The following is a 20810-nucleotide window of genomic DNA, read 5'->3' on the forward strand; positions in this document are numbered from 1 at the left end:
GTCATCAAAAGCCTAAGCTGTGAGTTTCTCACTACTGGCAAGTCCTATTGTTACAGCATCTCTGTCAGATGCATCCCAGAATAGAATAATCTGAATGCTAGCAGAATTTGTGGGTCATTTGTGGGTTTTGGGTTTTTTAAGGCAGAAGAATGAAAAACTGATAAATGAAAAATTTAGGTCTGAGGAAATACTGCATTGTTACCTGTTAGTCTCCTGATCTCTGCTGTCAGTGATTCAGTTTCACCTTGAGTATCCAGCATAATCACATGGTGAGTTCTAACTGGTTATGCCTGTGTAATGCTGCTGCTGGTGAGATTAAAATTTACATGTGACCGGTAGCATTATATGAAGTCTGTGAGATCTGATCTGGCTTTCAAAACCTGTAGCGCACACACACGCACAAAATTTAGAAAAAGGGCCTGACGCTCTTTGATCCTGATGGGTCTGTGGTAAAAAGAAAATTTAGAAAAATTAAATAGACTGTAACTGACAAAGGAAGAAATGAAATGTTATAAAGAAAGAAGCCCTGTTACACTACATTTACTGTCAGTTTTCTGCAATAGTTTTTCTATTAGATTAATAGATGGTTTAAAGCCATGTTTTCTTCTATACACTTGTCTATCTTCCCTCCTTTCTTTCATCATAATCATGCTAAAACTTGCTATATTTCCCAAATCATTTATCCATATTGATTTCACCAAGGTCTATGTTACAAAAAACATATGCAAGTGTAATTAGAACCATAGCCACATAATGAGTGCCAGTATCTTATGTTACTGCATTTAATCAAGGTGGTATGGGTCATTTGCTAAGAACTTTGGCAATTCTTCTCAGCTTGCTTGTATGAAGAGACTCACTCCACAGGAACTTCTGGATTCAAACTGAAAGAGGTGAAATTTAGGTTAGATATAGAGAGGAAAGTCTTTACTGTGAGAGTGGTGAGGCACTGGAACAGGTTGCCCAGAGTAGTTGTGGATGTCCTATCCCTGGAATTGTTCAAGGTCATGTTGGATGGGCTTTGGAGCCACCTGGTCTAGTGGAAGGCATCCATGCCCATGGCAGGGAGGTTGGAATTAGATGTTCTTTAAGGTCCCTTCCAAACCAGGCCATTTTTTGATTCTAAGAAATTACTTCATTTTTTAAAATGAGTTAAGGTTACATGGGAAAGTAGTTTAACAGGGAGAGGGAGAAACTTCTGGTTTTGTTCAGCTGTGATATTTGCTGTGTTCAACATGGGAAACACTGTATTCGCAGTATACATTACTCGTTTCTTCACTATGGAGCTGTGTTCACATCAGTGTTCTACGGCACCTGGGGTCTGGTTGAGATGCTTAAAGATTACAGAAACCTTAAAGATTACAAATTAGTTTGAAGAACTGTGTTTAAACTTGCAGCTGGTTCTTTGTCCAGCATTTGATGAGCGTATGTCCTATGAGGAGCGGCTGAGGGAGCTGGGGTTGTTTAGCCTGGAGAAAAGGAAGCTCAGTGATGACCTTATTGCTCTCTACAACTACCTGAAAGGAGGGTGTAGCTAGATGGGTGTCGGTCTATTCTTCCAAATAACAAGGACAGAGTCTTCAGCTGCACCAGGGGAGGTTTAGGTGGGACATTAGAAGGTATTTCTTTACGGAAAGGATGATTAGACATTGGAATGGGCTGCCCAGGGAGGTGAAGGTTCTTAAGGAAAGACTGGACGTGGCACTCAGTGCCATGGTCTAGCTGACACGGCGATGTTTTTCATCATAGGTTGGACTCGATGACCTCAGAGGTTTTTTCCAACCTAAACTGATTCTGTGATTTTATTTTATTTTTTATTTTTTTTTTTTTGCAGAGAAAGAATATGATTATGTGATAAGGAGAACGATGAAAAAAGGGAGAAGAAAGTGGGGGAAAAAAAGAAAATAAAAATAAGCAACATTTAGACAGGAAAATAAAAATGTATAAGAATCTCTCGACTGCGCAGTCCCCTTGCGGGGCGGGCCAGAGCGACGCCGCATCGCTGCCGCCTCAGGGGCGCCTGACCCCGGGCAGCCGCGTCCGCCACAGCGCCCGGCGATACCATTTCACATGCAGGTCGGGGGGAGGAGGGGAGGAAAGGCTGTTTCTTTCCGGGCGTGGCGGGCTCCACGCCAGGCTGTGTGCTGCTCCCCCCCCCTCCGCCCCTCCAAGTGGGAGAGGCGCCGCACCTCCCCCGCGCATGCGCGGTGAGCGCTCGGCGCCCGCCGCGATGGAGGAGGCGGCGGCGGAGCGCGGCCGGGCCGGCGCTGGGGCGGCGGCGATGGCGGAGGGCGGCAGCACCGCCGGGGGGGAGGACAACGCCAGCGACAACGCCAACGCCAGCGCCACTGCCGCCGCCGCGTCCTCAGCGCCGCCGCGTTCCCCTCCGGAGGGTGGCGGGGCGAAGCCGCTGAGCGCGGCGGAGTACGCGCGACGCGTACACCAGTGGCTGTGGGACTCGTACTGCGGGTACCTGGGCTGGCAGGGCTGCCCGCCCGCCCTGATTGCCGCCGCCGCCGCGCAGCCGCCCCCACCCAACGCCAGCGCCGCCGCCTACTACTACAGCCCCTTCTACCTCTTCGCTCCGCCGCCCGCACACGCGGCCCCCGCCGGGACGGGGCCCCGCGCCCCCGGTGCGGCCGCCCCAGCCTGGCCGGGGGCGGCGGGCGCGGTGTCCCCCGTGCCCAGGGCGGGCTCCGGTAGCGCCGCCGGCACCAGCGGCAGCGCTGCCCCCAGGGACACGGGGCGGCCGGCAGGTGAGTAGGGCAGGGGCTAGGGAGAAGGGTGAGCAGCCCCAGGAATCAGGGTCTGGAGAGGGGAGCCGGGGGTGTGCGACGTTGGGGGTCGCTGCGCCGCCGTGTGCGGCGGGCCCGGGCGTGTGCCTGTGACACGGGGTGACAGCCCTGAAGCCGAGGTGGTGGAGCCAGAACTTGGCCCGTGAGCGGGTTTGGGACCCAGGGTGACAGCCCTAATACCGAGGTGGTACATCCAGAACTTGATCCGTAACTTGAACCGAGTTTGGGAGAGTTGACTTGCGTGTACAACTTCAATGATTGTAAGATGTTTGTGTGGATACGAAGGAGTTTTTTTTTAATTTCTAGTGAAACTTGCTGTCACGGGCTTGTAATGCATCTAAGATTTATAAGCAGCCTGTTTAGATGATGAAATCTAAACTAACTTTACCGGTTTTAGCAGGCTCTCGGGGCCCAAATAAAATCATTTAATGAAATCGAAGCAGAGATGTGAAAACACGGCTGCAGTGAACAAGCTGGCGGCAGGAGATAAACAGAAGTCTGTTACAGCTGTAAATATTGAAGGCAGTGCACAGCAGGCCTTCTGTTTATATTTGTTCAAGAGTAAGGCAAACTTGCTCTGATTACGTCAGAGGTAAAACCTGGAGCCCCAACATTTTCTCACAAGTCAAGGAACATATAAGTGACATTCCCTGAATGTTCCATAACACCTCAAGTAATGGTAGGAGACTGTGGAACAGAGCACTGCTGAAGGACTTTGGAGAAAAGCCGGATCTCCTTTCTCTCTGCAGGGCAAAGTACGACATTAGTGATCTGTAAAATTATTTATAAGCTCAGTGGCTGTGTGTGTTTGAAAAATGTTTTTAGTTCCTTTTCCCTTGTTTTGAGGGGAAGGGGATCTAGCTTCTGAACTGGCTTCTTTCTTATGTTTTTGAGCAGATGTTGCTTAAACACAGTTATAACACAAAGTAGTATTTTCTGTAATTGTGCTCTGATTCTGAGTTACAGATTGCTTATAAACACATATTGCCAGTCCTTAGAAAAGAGGAGATAGACAAAGGCTAGACTGATTATTCTTGGATTTTTACCTAGTTTTTCAGGGGCTAATTCCATGTGTTAAAGGTAATTTAGGGCTTCAGTAGCATTTCATGCTGCTGAACATGGTTATTTGGAATACTACATACAGTGGCAACACCTGGCCTTCTTAAGGGAACTGTGTGTGGGATATAGTGGTACAATGCAATTATAAACAACGACTCTTGTGCCCGTGCTTTGGCTTCAGATTGCAGCTGGATATATCTAGAACAGCTAAAGTGATTACCGCTCCTTCTTTCCTGCTGTAGATTATTGCCCACACAGCAGGCTCAGCAGGGCAGGCCGCGTATCCATCCCTGTGCCACTGCAGTTTACAGCCCAATGTGCTTACATAAGCTGAAACAAGTGACAGCTTATGTTAATGTTGCAGATTTTAAACTGGGATGTCAAAAAGTGGGATTGTTAACTGCCTCTTCCACTTCGGTCTGCCTGCAGGTGTGTGTCAGAGCACCAGTATTAACAGCACGGTCGTCAGGATTTCAGACACATCCTCGCCTTGCCCCTCCCTGCCTTACTGCAGGAGATTACTGCTCATCTGCTGGGAACAGTAGGGCAAAAAGTGCATCCAAGCCCCAGCTGCCCTGTGGCTGACTGGCACAAACACATCTTTAGTACTAATCTTGATGTAAATTCCTATATTTGAGCTGGATGGATGTTGCATTTGGCTGTCCTTGCCGCGCAAACAGCAACTCTTGGCAAAATAGTGGATTTCTAATACGAGGAACATCTTGAAGCACTGCAGTATAGATCTGCCAGAGTCCTAAGGGTTGCCAAGGTTTCTTAATGTAATGCAGTTTAACAAAATTTGAATATTTATCTTCTTAGCCCCACGTAGCTTCTTCCTTATGCAGTCATTTAATTTAATTTATTCAAGTGAGTCTCTGCCACTAACTTCAACAAAGGTGCTGCTTTTAACAGAGCAAATGAAGACTTTTGCCTGTTGCTGTGTGCTCAGGCCAGAACTGGGAGACTGGCTATGCTCCCACACTTGCCTTAGTTGAAGAATCTTAGAATTTAATGGACAACTTGGGCAGGCTTTGACAATGAGAATGGAATTTTAGTATTATATATGAGTCATGCTACTTGATACTATAGATGCAGAGGTATTATTGGTGCAGCAGATATGAAACGAAGATATATAAACCAAGGTATGTTAAATAAGAGCTGGCTCTTACCTAATCTCTGCTTGATTCTACTTACCCCACTCAGCGCCTGAGCACTGTGGGCTTTTGGCTTGGCTCTAATAGCTCACAGGGCCACGATTGGCAGGATCAGTCTTAGCAGCTGGACTGTGGAGGCTTATTCCAAGTGAAATTTGATGATGTTTTTTGAAATTGGAATGATTTTCTTTCCTCTTTTCTTGCTTCCGTGCGTGTGGGAGTAGGTGTTCTCAGAAACAGTACCAAACCCAGTCACTGTTTCCTGTAGTTTAAGTCTAGTAGTACTTGGGTATTTCTAAGTAAAGTTTGATGTGAGTCCTTGCAGATTCCATGTGAGAGTCGTGTTTGTCCTTTGGGAAATAGAGGGGTGGTAGCTGGGTCCAGATGAAATTGTTTTGCAATAGAATTCCTTGGAAACTGTCTAAGATGCTCTTTAATGTTTTCTCTGCTTTAATCACCTGAGGTAGCATTAGCAACAAGAGCTTGTAACTGCTGCTACTTACTTTGTGCCCATTTGCACTCTACCAATTAACACAGGAGAAACGTGTTACATTTTCTGGCTGGGTGTAGAGCAGCACGCTGTGCTTTTTCATAAGTAGTCTATAGGAATGTTTATGTCAAGTATGACTAATATTTTCATCCACTCTTGTTTGTGTCTGAGTGGGGACAATATGCTGTGGTTTACTCTTAGAGCTGGTACTTGGTGCACATGGAAGCCTTGCTGTTGAGCAATAGAAAAATTGTGGTAGATCTAAGATGTAATTTTTCTTTTATCTGACTTCTCAGACTTTCTTCTCAACGAGGCTGTTCTAAACAAAAGAACACAAACATTGATGCTTCTTCAATGTACTTCAGTTCTTTAGCAGAGTATGATTTTGCCTGTAATCCTTATCATGAGGGGACTCAGAGGTTGAAAGAATTTAATTTAAGAAGGCTCTTTTAACTCAGTTTAAACAATTCAGATAACTTCTAAAAATGTATGTTTAAAAAAATTTTCTTGAAGAAGATGTGAGCTAAGATCAAGATCTTGATTATGTACTTGCAGAAAGGTTAATGTGGAGTGTTCTTTGGCTGATAGTGTTAACTGTGTTAGTACAGTAAAATCTGGGTAATATTAACTATTTCTGTTACAGGTCGGGAGTTCCTTATCCCTTCGTTGGCACACAGGTTCATAGCAGAGATGGTGGATTTTTTTATTCTGTTCTTTATAAAGGCAACCATCATTTTAAGTATTATGCACCTCAGTGGAATAAAGTAAGTTTAACAGTTTAAAGCTTTGTTGTATACAGCTTTAAGCTTTTCATGCTCTTTGAGGTGTCAGGTTGTATTTATGGTACGCTTGGGCATATGATGGCATTGAATAACTGACAGAAGTTGAGGAAAAAGCACCACTGGGTTAACCTCCTTTTAAATACATCCCGATTTTTGGGTCAGCTGATGGAAACAAAAAACTTGTACAGGTGTATAGGCTCACAAACTCCTTACTAAGGACAGAGTAGACTTGCATACTTATTTAGGGGTGGGCAATAGCAAGATTGTTAAAAAGTCCTTTATATTTCTCAAAGAAAAAACATTGACAAACTTGTCTTTTTAAACAGCTTTTAAAAAATGTACTGGATCTAGCTGCGATGGAGGTAATTTCCTTCACAGCATCTTCTAAGGTGCTGTGTTTTTAGATTTCTGAGCTAAACAATGCTAACCCACACACAAAAAAAAATCTGATCATGCATCAGATATGTATGTACTTTGAAAATGCAACCTCATTGCTAGGAATGCTACTGCACTGCAGGCTTTACTGGGTGTAAATTTGGGTTCTTAAAAAGTACAATTAAACACTGTGTGTGCACTAGACTGAAAGATTCTTCATTTTACATTTTTGTACACAGATATAATACTTTTCCTCAAAACCTTTTTTTTTTTATCTGCTTCTTTAACTGTAGCTGTCTTATTCCTCAACTCGGTTATTCTGGTTTGGGTTGGGGTAATCAAATATTTTGGTCTGATTAAGAGATGAGTAGTCAATAGTTGGTGTAGTCAGTAATTGCATTCCTGTGCAAACACACATTTCAGAACCCAAGCTTTCTGCTCAAGAGCCATCCAAACATTGATTGACCATAAAGTGATACTATACAGGTAACATTTTCCAGGCACCTTTAATTGCAGCTTGAAAGGTGTGTGAAAGAGAGTCAAATCCAAACCAATAAATACGTCAGTGTAAACTATTAGTGGTTTTTGTTCAGATAAGCAGTAATTAAAATGCCAGAATCTCAGTTCTCTTTAGTTGCCAAAACCTCCAACTGTAAGCTGACAGCTTGTGTTTCCATTTTGGTTTTAGTAGGCTGAAGTACTGGAAAGATGGGGAACAACTATGTGTAATTGCTTCTGTAAAGTGGTGAAGGTGTAATTTACAGCACATTCAATATTACTGGTTTTGTGAGAGCCAGGAAGTTGCTTACAAGGAACGTCAGAGAAACATTGGCGGGGGGGATGGTTCTGCTTATGAGATGTGAGGTTGAGCTTAGGCTGAGTTGTCATGAAAAAAAAACCTCCTCTCAGGCTCAAGAAAGACACTTCAGGTCAAGGCTGTATTGAAGGGAAATGCAGGTTGTGCTTCACTGTTTTCTTAATTGCTTTTCAATCCTTAAGTCTGAATAAAGAGGAGGGTAAGTGGTACAAATATAAGATGGACTGTTTGGAAGTGGGACTACACGTTTTTATGTGAGTCTCAGATGCATGAGTGGAAAGCTCTTGCCTAAATACATGTTGCAAGTATATACATTCCAGGTGTCAGATAAGAAGGTTAAATATGTGGAGTTTATCTTGCGAAAATATGCTATTAACTCAAAATGGATGCTTCACATAGCTCTGTTAGGATGAAAACCAGAAGGTTTTGATTGCTTTAAGGTAAAATCTTCCTGTTGCATACCAAGGTGCCTTCCTCCAGTAGAGTATGGTGAGCAGTAAAGACTGCTGAGAATGAGGAACACAGATCATGCAAAGGATGATATAGGGCTTCCTTGCTTGCTTAGGGAGACTTGTAACTTCTCCTTGTGTTTGTAGAGGTGTTCTTTTTTGTGAGAGTTTCTGTAAGGAAGAGACTTGGATACCTTCTATTTATACAAAGTTAGATGATCACCTGCAGAATCTGTTTATCTCCCAAGAAGTGTGAGAATTTTCAGAACAGTTCTGCAGCTCACTACCCAGGGATACCATTGTGCAAAAGTGGTAATAAAGAATGATCTTTTCATAATGAAAAAGACAAAACAATCTGGGCAGCAACTTGGAAGGAAACATAGTGTTCTGAATTTTAATGGCTTGTTTAGTATCAGAGAGCCAAGGAGATTTTTTTCTTCTACTGATACCAGAACTGAAGGAGTGAATTGTAGTATTAAAGGGGTAACAGTGGTATTGAGAGGACGGTTTTGAAGTTCAGTTTTATTTTGCACAGGGACATCTCTAAATTTGCCATGCATTACATCATAGAGGAAATAGATGAAGATACATCCATGGAAGATTTGCAGAAAATGATGATAGTAGCTCTCATCTACAGGTTATTAGTCTGCTTCTATGAGGTAAGTACTCATAAACACTAACTCTTATAATTAATAGTTGTCAGTTGTTGAAGAAATGGTTTAAAAAATTCTGTCACCATAGACCTATAAAGTAAATCCTCTTTACAGTATTTTGGATTATGTTGAAGCTTATGACATCCACGTAGTTTTGAGGATAACCAAGTTTGCTAGACCTATCAACCACACGGTGGTGTGTGGAATTGAAATAACCTTTCTTTTACAGATAATCTGTATTTGGGGAGCAGGTGGAGCAACCCCAGGGAAATTCTTGCTTGGACTGCGAGTTGTGACATGTGACACATCTGTACTTATTGCGCCCAGCCGAGTGTTAGTCATTCCATCCTCTAATGTCAGTATGACAACGTAAGTGCTCTTGGCTCAGTCACGTTGCACTCAGACTAATAGTGTTGAAAGCATGTGATTTGGGAGGAAATACACCATTGCTTTATTGTTGACCTTTGCAATAATTAGATTGCAAGAGCTATTGTCACATTATGGGATCTAAGAATAAAATGGTAATTATTCAGTCGCATTGAATGTTTTTCAGTTTAGGTGGTACAATCTCCTCTAGAGATTGATCTTTGTACCATGTAAAACTGAGGCACTAAACTTGGAAGTTAATTACTAACATAAGCAGAAAAGTGAAAATAAGGCACTGAATGTTTTATTCTCATTTCAGGTCCACAGTACGAGCTTTGATCAAGAATTTTTCTATTGCATCATTTTTTCCTGCATTTATTACACTGCTGTTTTTCCAGCACAACAGAACAGCCTATGATATTGTAGCAGGAACTATTGTGGTCAGAAGAAATGGAGTCAGATGATACCAAAAGATGAGATTTCCAGACTGGTTCTGAAGATCCCCTCCCACCCCCAGAGAATAAAGACCTACCCCAGAACTGCAATTGAGGTGTCTATTGGAATCTTTTGCCCCAATTAAATGGGAATTGATTCAGAAGCTAAAGAAAATGTATGGCTCCTGTATGATGCCAGCAGCTACCTTCAAAATATTGGAGTTTTCATAGATGCCAAAGAAGTTTGGGAGAGACAATATGTATTAAATCTGGGAGTATTAACTTCTGATTGATGAGACAGAAAGTGGCTGCTTTAACTGCAGAAAGGAGCTGTTCTGTTCATCAGTCTGTGGAAAGCCGATACCTAGAAATATTCCACCTTAAAAGAAATGTTGCTCCTACAGTTTTGGATGTTGGCAGGTAACTAAAAAATCAAGTTGTTTTCCAGGCCATTGCCTGTCAAAGGATAAAGGAGGAAGAGAACTGCAGTATTAGACAGCAAGGCAAATCATGTTAATTAAATTGCCACGTGTGCAGAAAGAGAGATCAGCAGTGGTTATCATGTCTTTTATAATTGCTTCACAGATCATATTTCCTCACCTTTTAAGTATTTTATCACAATGTTAATGTGAAAAGTTTTTTGCATGACTGTCTCAAGCATTGTCACTTACTTCAGTTGTCCACGCTAAGGAAGAGGTGAAACAATAGCTACTTTTTTCCTCCGGGAAGGGTATGTTACACTGCAGTGTTAGTGAACCGGTGTGTGTAAATAATTTTGCAGCCATGAACAGTACAGATCATGCTAATGAAAGGTAACATTTTTGCTTCTGTTTGGAGTGAAAGCACTTGTCTATTTCTTGCATATAATGCAGAGCAAAACAACTGAATGTGTTCCAGAAGCATGCAGAAAACATTAACTGAAATGTGTTATGGGTGTAAATCTGCAGAAGTACAAATACTGGTTATTCTCACTTTATCATTCTGGCTAATTGTTTGTATATTCAGAATAACTTAAATACTGAATAAAGAAGCCTAATATTTTGCATGACTACATAGCTTGGATAGTTGGTTTGTTCTCATCTTATTAGTATCTTGGGAAATGAGTATTACTGGCAATGTTGATGTTTTAGTAACATTTGAGCAAGTGTTTGGAATCCTAGATGCCAGTTTTTGTGTGTTCCTCCCATAGGCCTAACTTGCCACTCAGTGGCTGAAGTTCTTGCCCTGCCTTCAGTTTTGGACAATGGTTTCATTAACAACAGACATGTTTGAGAGCTTGGTTCTCTCTTGTCTTCAGGTGAAATAACTTAAAAATGTGTTCATATTCTGCAATACTTTTGTTTGACAAGTCATGTTGTTCTGTTTATGAATGTACTGTGTATGCATTTCAGTTTTCATTTGGAATGATGAATCAGGACTGGATCCAGTGCTGAATAGTGGGAGAATGAAGCTTTCACCTCTCCAAAATGAAGCTGCTAACTATTTAGATAACTACTTTTAAATATTTATTTTTGAAGTGAAAAAAAAGTTGTCTTGGCTAGAAAAGTTTTGTGTCCTTACTCAATCAGACAGGGTATCAGTATCAAAATACCTCATACTTTTGAGGGTTACTACTGTTTTACACTAATGATTTATTACCAAAAAAACTTTGGCATCTTAAGTGTACCATTAGCATTAAGGATCATGACATCCATCACTGAAACAAAAATGTCTTAAGTACTAAATGGCAATAAGCAGGCCTCAGGAAAGCACCCCCTTGTTGCTAGACCACTTGAACATGTTGAGCTGAAACAGAATTTCAGAGATACCACTTAACTATTCCTAGAATCATAAAATCGTTAAGGGTGGAAAAGACCTCTCAGATCATCAAGTCCAACTGTCAATGCAGCACCACCACCATGTTCACCATTAAACCATGTACTTGAGTGGCATTCACATGTTTTTTGAGCGCTGCCAGGGATGGTGACTCCACCACCTCCATGCGCAGTCTGTTTCAATGCTTGTCAACCCTTTCCATTAAAACATTTTTCCTAATGTCCTGTCTAAACCTTCTGGGGCCAACCTGAGGCTGTTTCCTCTTGTCCAGTCACTTCTGGGAAAAGAGACAGACCCCCATCAAGCTACACCCTCCTTTCAGGTAGTTATAGAGAGCAATAAGGTCACCACGGCTAAACACCCCAGCTTCCTCAGCTGCCCCTCACAGGACCTGTGCTCCATTCTTTCAAAAAATGTTGACTTAAGCACTGATGTCAGGCATGGCAATCAGCCTGATGAAAACTAAAGCTGTCAGAAATAACCAAAGTCCCTTCTAGGGTGAATTTTACCTATTCACAAAAAGAAGTTTTTTGTTCTATTTATTGTAGCAGTGACCTAGAAACTAGGATTCAAGATGTGGGGGGAAGGAAGGGAAAAGCAATACCATTGGCTAACTTCATTGCTACCAACTCAGATATAATGGAAGGTTTATCTTGCCCTGCAGAAAAATACCACCCCTTCCACAGCAGGTACAGAAAACAATTAATGCAAGAAGACAGAGCCTGTCCATGGAAATATGTATATTATGCTGTTGGAAATGCTTTTAGTTTGTCTCTTATGCAAGCTGGAGTGAAGATGCCACCTTTTTCTGTTTGTAGGATGAATGCTGGGCCAGTGATTCATTGCTAAGGGGGAAAAGTGAAATCTGTGACATTTTCAGGTTTAGACAACTGGAAATATGTAACTGCATATAATCCTTTCGCAGCTCCAGTGGCACAATATGACTCTCTGAATAGCAGTGTTTGTGTGTGGTTTTGAAGTTTAGTTGCTGAGTATCTTCTGTTTCTAGAAACAGTGACTGGAGCTTTACACATGAAAAGGGCAGTTGGCCTTTGTCCTGCTGTCAAGTCCAGCTCGTGCTTAGAAACTCATCTCACTTTGTACCCTCGGCACCTGCAGCCGTACAAGGGGTGAGCCGTGTTCTGGTGAAGGGCAGCAGTGCCAGCAAAGGCCTCAGCCCTGCCTCTGAAGACATTTACAGCACAGTTATGCAGATCTCTTCTGTTCTAGCTGAAGGAAGAAACTGTATCTCAGTCATACACTGAATGCTGACTCGGTACAAAGTTCAGCTGTGGGTCCCCAGATGAACAAGCATTTCCTTTGATTTTACTAGAATAATGTTTGTTCTCCAAGAAGTTCCTTTAACTGCTACAGAAGTGGAGACCCCTAATTACTCATTTATAAATTAGGGGTACCTTTTCCTCTTCAGTTAGAACAGTGGTGAATGTAACATTAACTTTTTTTTTTAATAGCATTATAAAAAAATGAACTGCAGTCAGCTGACACACTGATAAGCTGCTCTAAGCTTCAGTCTACAATAAAACTCTCCTTTGTAACAGGAGACCTTTAACTTATTTAAGTTCCTCTAAAATCAGTGACACTGTGAAAAAGCAGAGGTTGAAGAAAGCATGTTACATTGCTCAGGTTGACGTAACCATCTCATACAGTTACAGCTCCAGATGCCTTTATGGAGAGTTAAAATTGCCAGATCATATTTCGCAGTTTTTATTGATGGCATTTATCCCATGGTTTAACATGTTAATTATACTGTAATAAACATGGCTTTAATATTAAACTTTTCCTTATTATCCAAAGTCACCACAGTCCATTTCAGTAAATATAAAAATATATACTTAATACTTTGTACAATACTGGTTTTTGGTCCAAACAAAAATGGATCAGAAAAGCCAATAAACTTACTTTAAGAATTCCCAATTTTAAAGATTTTCTAAATGGATTTAGGCAACTTTGAATAATGAGATTTACATAAAATCTGAGACAATACTAAACAAAAATGGCCGTAACACACAAAATTAAAATTTCAATTTCACAGATTTGTTATGCCAAAAAAGTACATAGAGAAACAAAATTGTATTTACACGTTTCATAATAAAATAACAAGGCGAGACAGGTGATAAAGGGCTGTAAGAATGAAAATATAGAAATAGCATATAATTATTAAATGAAGAACTACAGATCTAACAAGTCCTTAGCATGGATCATCCTTAAATCAGTCTTCCTCTATCAGAAAATTTTAGTGCACGATACACCCAAACTCACTCACTTCACACATACACCAGCACAAACTCAGCATAGAAATCATTCGTTATCAACATTCTCTACTCTATACAGCATCCCTCGCTGATATAATTACAATTTCGAGGCGTCAGTAAACGCGAATGAGCGCACGTAGTGGTGCGGATGAAGAGGTATTGTACAAGCCATTCACTGTGCAGGCTCTACTCAGGGCTACAGCCAGACCATGCCAAGTCAGTGAAAAAAGTAACTTGAGACTTTTGCTTGAGAACAGCCTTGTTGCCAACTTTACTTGCTACCGAAAAACGTAACAGGGAGAGGGAAGGGAAGGACAGGAAAGCTAGGTTTTATATTCCTTTAGGCAGATCTGACTTCCGATAAGCCAGCATGAGGTACAATCCCAATAACTGAACAATTCAGGATAGCAGCTGAACAATTCAGGGTAGCAGCTGAACAATTCAGTCAGGGTAGAAGCTGAACAATTCAGAGTAGTAGCTGCTTCCAATGTTTTTGATGTTTTACCAATCAGGCGTTTACTTTCTACGTCTAACTGCATGCTTTATCTTCCGACCAGGAACTGAAGGTCCAGAGGCAGAGAAAACATTTTTCCCATTAGTCCTATCAAAAGAAATTAGTAGTTCAGAATTTAGGACAGTGTAGCTGAAAATTCAGTAGCAGCACTGAGAAGATATTCCAGAACAACTGTTTCATAGTCTTGTCTCACTAGTTACCAGCTGGCAACAAACGGCAAATGATGAACAGGAGGAAGAAAGTTCCAGAAACCAAAACCAATTAAATCTCTCTTATTCAGAAGGTAAGCAGCAGCATAATGGCTGGATACGGATTTTACCTTTCAAGAACAAGACAATCTCACATGTGTTGATGTGTGATATTCCTGACAGCTAGGCTCCTTTAAAGATACCGTTGCTTAGTTAGCCAGTCAGGCTAATACAAGGAAGGGTGCCAAATTTAGTTTCAAACTCCAAGGTTCATCTGAACACCTCAAGATTTAACAGCAGTAGAGGCTGAACACTGTCCACTGATATTACCCGAAGCTCAAGTGAAATTCTGATACGGTCTCTTACCCCAATGTAAATGCAGGCTGGTTGAACGAAAATCCTGAAGTGCCAGAAGGCTGTGCAGGAGCTGCTGGTGCAGAAGGATTTGCACTAAAAGTGAATACTCCTGGGCTATTTGGAAAGCTGAAATTAGCAGTATTACTTCCAAACTGGAATACAGAACCTGGGAAGATGGGGTGGAAGCAGAAGCAAGTAAGAAAGTTGAAATATGAGTTCATCCTTTCCAGCAAAATCCTCATGTTCTTCCCCACTATCTTTATAAAAAATATTTTTACAGGTTGCTCAAGATGACAAAGTTGTGGGAGTGGCACCTGAAGTGCCAGATCACTACAGGAACAGTATGTATGGAATGAATCCATTCACTTTAACAGAGATTGAGGAATTCTTATAGTAATACTGCTGGCACACTGATAATGAATTGTTCTCTAACTTGTGTGCCATCATAAAGTTTATACCTATGCAAACTGAAGTTTATTAATAAAGTCTTAAACTGTAGCCTGGAATCACATAGATTTATATTCAAGTAAACTTTCTTGTGTTCCTGCAGTTGATCTGGGGACTCTCCCTTTCCTTTAATGTGCTAACACAGCACCTCACCTTTAAAAACCCCAAACATTCCTACCATCAAAGTAACTGATAAGCAACACAGACAATCCAGGGAGAATTTTACCTTTGAACTGCTACCTAATTTATGAAAGGTTGCCTGAGTAATGTGGTGTGCCAACTAATCTACTGATTAGTACAAAAATATCAGTTACTTATAATGGAGGCTATTTTGTAAAACTTCAGAGAGGAAAAAAGGGAGGCTTTTCCCTTTAAATACTTGATGTGATATCAAATACAGACGTTCTGGCTGTGTTTTTCTTTCTGAATTGTTACTAGTGTGTGGAACGGGTCCTTCTTACACTTAAAAACCTTCCCATGGTATTTTATACTTCATTAGTAAAAAGATCTTCTAATATGTCTTAACCCATAAATTCTTAAAAAAACCAAAACAATTCTGACCATATTTTAAACAATGAAGCCTATTAAAGTCAGATAACTAAGAACTACTCTAACAAATCCAAAAATAACAATTTTGCAGTGCTTCTGCCCTTCTGTTTTGCACAAACTTACCAGTGATTACTCCATGGCTTTCAACACTTCCTTTTAATCACTAGGTTTCTCAAAAAAATAAAGCCCAGAATTTGTGGTAGGGTTGCAACCTCCTATCTGCTAAGTCTCTTGTGGAGAAGGCTTACTGTGAAGCTGGATACCTATGGGTACATCATGTCTCCACAGTCAGGACTGAGACACAAATCACACCCATTATTTTTATGGAGGACAATTCCTACATTTGAATACGAGCGTAATGCCAAAGTCTTCTTTCTGCGTATAATTTAAGATGCGCTTCATGAAAAAGAAAATAAAATGTATCATCTTTGAGACCAAAAGGGAAGGAGGAGGATGGTGGGCACTCACCAGCACTGGGGGTACCAGAACCAAAACCTGGCTGTTGGGTTGCCTGCTGTCCGAACACAGAGGGCTGAGTACTGCTTGTCACTGAGCCGAAGGCAGAAGGAGCAGGCTGAGTGGCAGCTGAAAACAACGTTGACGACAGCGATCCAAAGCTTGGAGCGCTTGGCTGGTTGGACCCTTGGCTCGGGCCAAATGCTGGTGGCTGACTGGCGCCAAATGGTGCGCCGGCAGCAGGCGCTGGGGGCCCAGAGCCAAACAGAAACAAAGACGACGACCCTTGGGGAACAGAAGAAGGATGTCAGTCAGTACGTGCCATTTCCCTCCCACCCTCAAGAATGAATCTAGAAACAAAGGGTTCTAAAACCCCAAGTCTGGTAGCTCAATCCTCATTTTAATCTCAAACTAATTGGGTGGATATATAAAGCAAATAGTACATCAGCTACAACAGGAATTGCACCTTTTAAGTAATATGAGAAACACTATGTTTATCGGAATCAGACAAAATTAAATCTCAAACACACTGGTTGCGTCTTTATGTTCTACAAATGAATTCCCACAAATGGTATGATTTAATCTGTATTTACTAAAAACTGTTTCTACCACACACAGAGAATACTCACTCAAACTGTATTTTTCAAACATGCAAAATACAGCTCCTGATTTATTAGAACAACAACATGCATCTCTCTTCTTGTCAGCAACTGCACCTCTCCCCTGTCCAAGTGTTTACCATTATCAACTTCCGGAGGTCAAATGATGCCTGCAGTGATGATCTCTGTACTCAAAAATTTGGTTGACCAGAGTAACTTCTCTACCTATCATCAACAACCAGCCCAACTGTTCAGTTGCTTCAGTTCTCCATGGCCAGCAGAAACAATGGAACAAAAATGAAACTCAACTGAACAGTGACTCTGAATGTACGTGGTGGATGTGCTATGCAAAAAGGACATTTTATCAGCACTGTTAGTGCAATCTGAGCAGCTCTCATGCAACAGGAAATACCCTCTGTTGCACCATAACTTGGAATAGCTTTATTTCCAAGATGAACAGATACACAGTAAAATAAAGGCTTCTGCGTTTGTGAAGATGTTTGAAATATGGTGTCACCTACTAACGAAACGACACTAAAAGTTACTGATTTGTGAGCAGGTTAAATCAATCTGTTGGGTGTTATAATTTTGGACTGTTTTCTCTCTGTTTCTGAAACATGAAGAAGTGTGCAAATTAAACTTCTGTGACTGACAAAGTTAAGCCATCAGATCAAACTAGATTAAGTCTTTCCCTCACAGGTTCAATCTTATTTCCAGCATACTCTGTGGCTCACAGGAATATGGAAAATTTAGTGGATTTTGTCTTGTGTCGTAATGCTTCATGCATTTATTCATTTAAATCATGCAGTGGCGTAATGAACATAAAACATGAAGAAACTTTGTATTTCTTATTGCTCTCTTCTCTAAGATATTATTGCTAGATAATTAACAATTAATTGTTAGATAATTAACAAACACCAGCCACAATCCTTAGTAAAACCCAACCTTTAAGCAGCAGTGATTGCATTTAGAGGAAATGCATTTACATATACTTGTGAGGGGGAAGGACTTTGCAAATCTTGACATTATTTACAACAGTTGAGAGTTTTAGGTATGGGAGAGAAAAATCAGGGACGCTGATACACTGACTCCTAACTGTAAGCACTGGATGGATAGCAAGAAGAAAGAAACTATCATTTATTTTCATGGGGAAAAGCTCCTATACAAGCTCTATTTCTCAGGCTAGAGAAGAATGAGCCCAAATTTATATTGCTGAATATAAATACTACTAGTTTTCCCTACTTCCATGCATTTGGCCTGCCCATTTTCTAAAGTAAAATATTCATGAAACAGGATCTCCTTGGTCCACTATGTAATGGCAAAAATGAGAAAAGCAGAAGAGCATCTATTGAAAATGTACCTGTTGAACTCGATGTAGTTGTGGCTCCAAAAGTAAAGCCTGAATTTGCTGCATTGGTGCTGCTCTCTCCCGAACCAAACAGAAATGGAGTAAGAGTCGAGCCAGTGCTGGAAGATGTGGTTGCTGGTTTGTTTTCTTGAGAGAAGCCAAATGACTGAGATGTTGTAGATTCTGCAGGATTGCCAAAAACAGAGCTGGTCACAGTGTTGCTGGGTTGTCCAAACACAAAGGGAGTGGGAACTGGTTGAGGGTTTGAGGAAGAGAGGGTGCTGCCAAACACGCCGCTGCTGTTGGCTGAAGTGGTGGGTACGACTGTGCTGGAGGAACTAGAGCTCAAGAAGCTGAAAGATGCTCCTTGTTCTGAAAGGAAGAAACACAGTTAATAAGTCACACAAATGGAATTTAACAACCAAGAATTTTTCACACAGTGATAATCAATGAAGAACTTTAATCCTCCACTGCAGACTTTCAATAAATCAGAGGAATACAAAACTGTGTAGTATCTATGAAGTGATTTTTGTACCTTTGTAGGAGTAGAGAAACTCCAGTATTCCCTGTAGCACAGCTGCAAGTACATGGAACTAAGATATTCCCTCTCTCCTTCCCTTTTACTATAAAAAACAACACTAGTATGAGGCCTCTATACTGCACCATGTTATAGATTTTATCACCAGCTGAGCTGCTGTTACTGAGACAATACAACTTCTGTGCTTATACCTTATACAATAAGGTTCCCTAAGGTGTGGCAATTCTTTTGTCTAAACATAGTGTTGAAACTCATTGAAATCAATAAAGGAATTGCCACATATTGTCTATGCATCAACAACCGGAACTAAAGACAGGCTGCAGGTAGTATATAAATCCCACAGATTTTGTCCAGTACAGCCTCAGAGCTATTATTTGATAGACACGATCAGACAAGTGAAGGCAAAAGATGTTCTGTTTACCGCAAGTACTGGTTTGTGCCCCAAATGCAAAAGGTGGCTTTGTCTGCTCACTTTCCTTTTCCGACGGTTTACCGAAACTAAAATTGAATACAGGTTTTGCTGTGCTCTCCTCTTTGGTCTGCTCAGCTGTCCCAGATGAAAAGATAGGTTGTGCCTTCAACTCTTCATTGTCAGATTTCTTTCCAAATGCTAATGGACCAGCAGAAGTGACAGAGTCCTGTTTTTCTTCTGCCCTTCCCAAAACAAACTGTGAGGCAGGTGCAGACTCCACACTGCCAAAAGAGAAGCCTCCCTTCATTGAAACAGTTTCATCCTTTTTCTCATCTGACTTCTTAAATGGCAGAGCAGATGATGCTACCTCCTTTTCTGCCACAGTTCCAAAAGTGAAGCCACTGACTCCGGTCTTATTCTCATTGGTAGCTATGGAAGAAGCAGAACTTGTGCCAAAACCAAAACCTCCCAAAACTGGTTCCTCTTTCCTTTCCTGTTGCCCCAGGCTCGTTGTTCCGAACTGAAATGTTGAAGGGGCCTGACTGGTTGTAGATGGAAGTCCAAAGGTAAAATTGTTACTTTTACTTTCTTTTTTACTGTCTTCTGACTTAGAGTCTGAGGAAGAAACTCCAAATTTGAAGTTTCCTGAGCCAGTAGGAAACTTAAATCCCCCAGTCACAGTGTTGGACGATGCAGATTCAGATGCAATCCCAAACTTAAAGCTACTTTGTTCTCCAAATTTAAAATTTCCTGTGCTACCCAAAGTTTGAGAAGATTCAGAGGACGATGATGGGACACCGAACGTAAATGATGGCGTTGTGGCATTTGTAGACACAGCAGCAGTATCAAAACCTGCAGAAATAAAACAACATCAAGTTTGCAATATATGATGCACCCACACACACATACAAAAAACAAATAAGAAAACTCCACATTCCCTCTCTGCACAGATCTTTTCTCAATGGTGCTCTTCTGTCCAGCACCTGGCTTAGAAAAGCACTCTGCTAACTTCTTTGAAAGATCATGGTTTTAGTCTAAACTCCAAATGAACAACATGTAAGGCTCGTAAAGGACAACTATGTCACTGATATAAGCTTTTCTCTGAAAAAACATAACGTTTTTCTGGGGACTGGGTGTGGAAACGTAGGCACTGTACCTTATTTAAGCAATATTCCTAGACGAAAAAACAGACAATTTTGTCATACCTCAAAGGAAAAATCACTCTACTTAGAAAAATAAATTGCAAATTGCACACCCTTGTTTTTCCTCATGAAGTATTACCTTTGAGCTCTGCTTTGGTGCCTGGCTTTGCATTTTCACAGGCTATGCATTTTGTGGCTTCTGCTTTGTTTTGGACCAAGCAGACCTCACATTCCCAGCTTCCTTCAGGCCTCTTGAATTTGTCTAAATCCAGAAAACCTCCAGAAGAAGCAGAAAAAGCAGAAACACTGCCACTAGTCACAGGCACTGAACTCCCTGAGAAAGAAGCGCAATAGTTAATCATCCTACTTAAACTATAAAGTGAACATGAATTTTTTAAGAAACTCTCCAATGCTCACTAAATTGTAAAGTACACAAGCATAACAGTAAAAAACCATCAAGCTACAAGTTAATTTCAAACACATTCTGAGAATGTAAACAATAGAAACATCTGCATTCTTCGTTGCAATTTATATATGATTTTAAGCACAAACTGAACCAGTGACATTGAAACAGCAACTGCAGTTTATAAAATACAGCAACATGGCCTATTTCAGATGTAAATTACAGGTATTGCATCAGAGCTGCTAAAAGAATTTCTGGTGACTCAAGTAACTGGTAGTCAAAGTTAGCATCACTCAAGTTAATGATCACTGTCAAGTGATGAAAGGCTGACAATTTACTAGAATGACTCATTAGCAAGTCACAAAGACAGGAAACATTCAAAACTACACAGTGACAAA

General features: G+C 41.1%; 2 protein-coding genes across 6 annotated transcripts in view; one reads left to right on the top strand and one right to left on the bottom strand.

Annotated features, from left to right (window-relative positions):
• Positions 1-2182: 2182 nt before the first annotated feature.
• On the top strand, positions 2183-10422 carry FAM8A1 (family with sequence similarity 8 member A1). The gene is made up of 5 exons (XM_051799232.1): positions 2183-2753; positions 6139-6259; positions 8454-8577; positions 8801-8940; positions 9257-10422. The coding sequence occupies exons 1-5, from the start codon at positions 2198-2200 to the stop codon at positions 9399-9401; spliced, it is 1086 nt and encodes a 361-aa protein (XP_051655192.1). The 5' UTR covers positions 2183-2197; the 3' UTR covers positions 9402-10422.
• A 2809-nt stretch (positions 10423-13231) lies between these two features.
• The window catches only part of NUP153 (nucleoporin 153), a 45647-nt gene continuing 38068 nt past the window's right edge, over positions 13232-20810 (bottom strand). For all 5 annotated transcript variants that reach the window (XM_051799147.1, XM_051799146.1, XM_051799145.1 and 2 more), the window contains exons 17-22: positions 20149-20343; positions 18877-19719; positions 17930-18289; positions 15983-16255; positions 14528-14684; positions 13232-14060 (exon numbers count right to left, since the gene is read on the bottom strand). In XM_051799147.1, coding sequence (XP_051655107.1) covers positions 13976-14060; positions 14528-14684; positions 15983-16255; positions 17930-18289; positions 18877-19719; positions 20149-20343 — 1913 coding nt within the window. In that variant the 3' untranslated portion in view covers positions 13232-13975. The remainder of the gene's footprint in view (positions 14061-14527; positions 14685-15982; positions 16256-17929; positions 18290-18876; positions 19720-20148; positions 20344-20810) is intronic.

This window comes from Manacus candei, unplaced genomic scaffold (genome assembly GCF_025592945.1).
Source record: "Manacus candei isolate 608988 ecotype Guabito, Panama unplaced genomic scaffold, ASM2559294v1 h1tg000049l, whole genome shotgun sequence".
Taxonomy (NCBI): Eukaryota; Metazoa; Chordata; class Aves; order Passeriformes; family Pipridae; genus Manacus; species Manacus candei.

Excerpts from the sequence above, each read along its gene's own strand:
- FAM8A1 (XM_051799232.1), top strand. The coding sequence starts at position 2,198 with ATGCGCGGTGAGCGCTCGGCGCCCGCCGCGATGGAGGAGGCGGCGGCG. Across the intron at positions 2,754-6,138 it reads GGACACGGGGCGGCCGGCAG|GTCGGGAGTTCCTTATCCCT; the intron begins GTGAGTAGGGCA and ends TTTCTGTTACAG. Across the intron at positions 8,941-9,256 it reads TCTAATGTCAGTATGACAAC|GTCCACAGTACGAGCTTTGA; the intron begins GTAAGTGCTCTT and ends TTCTCATTTCAG.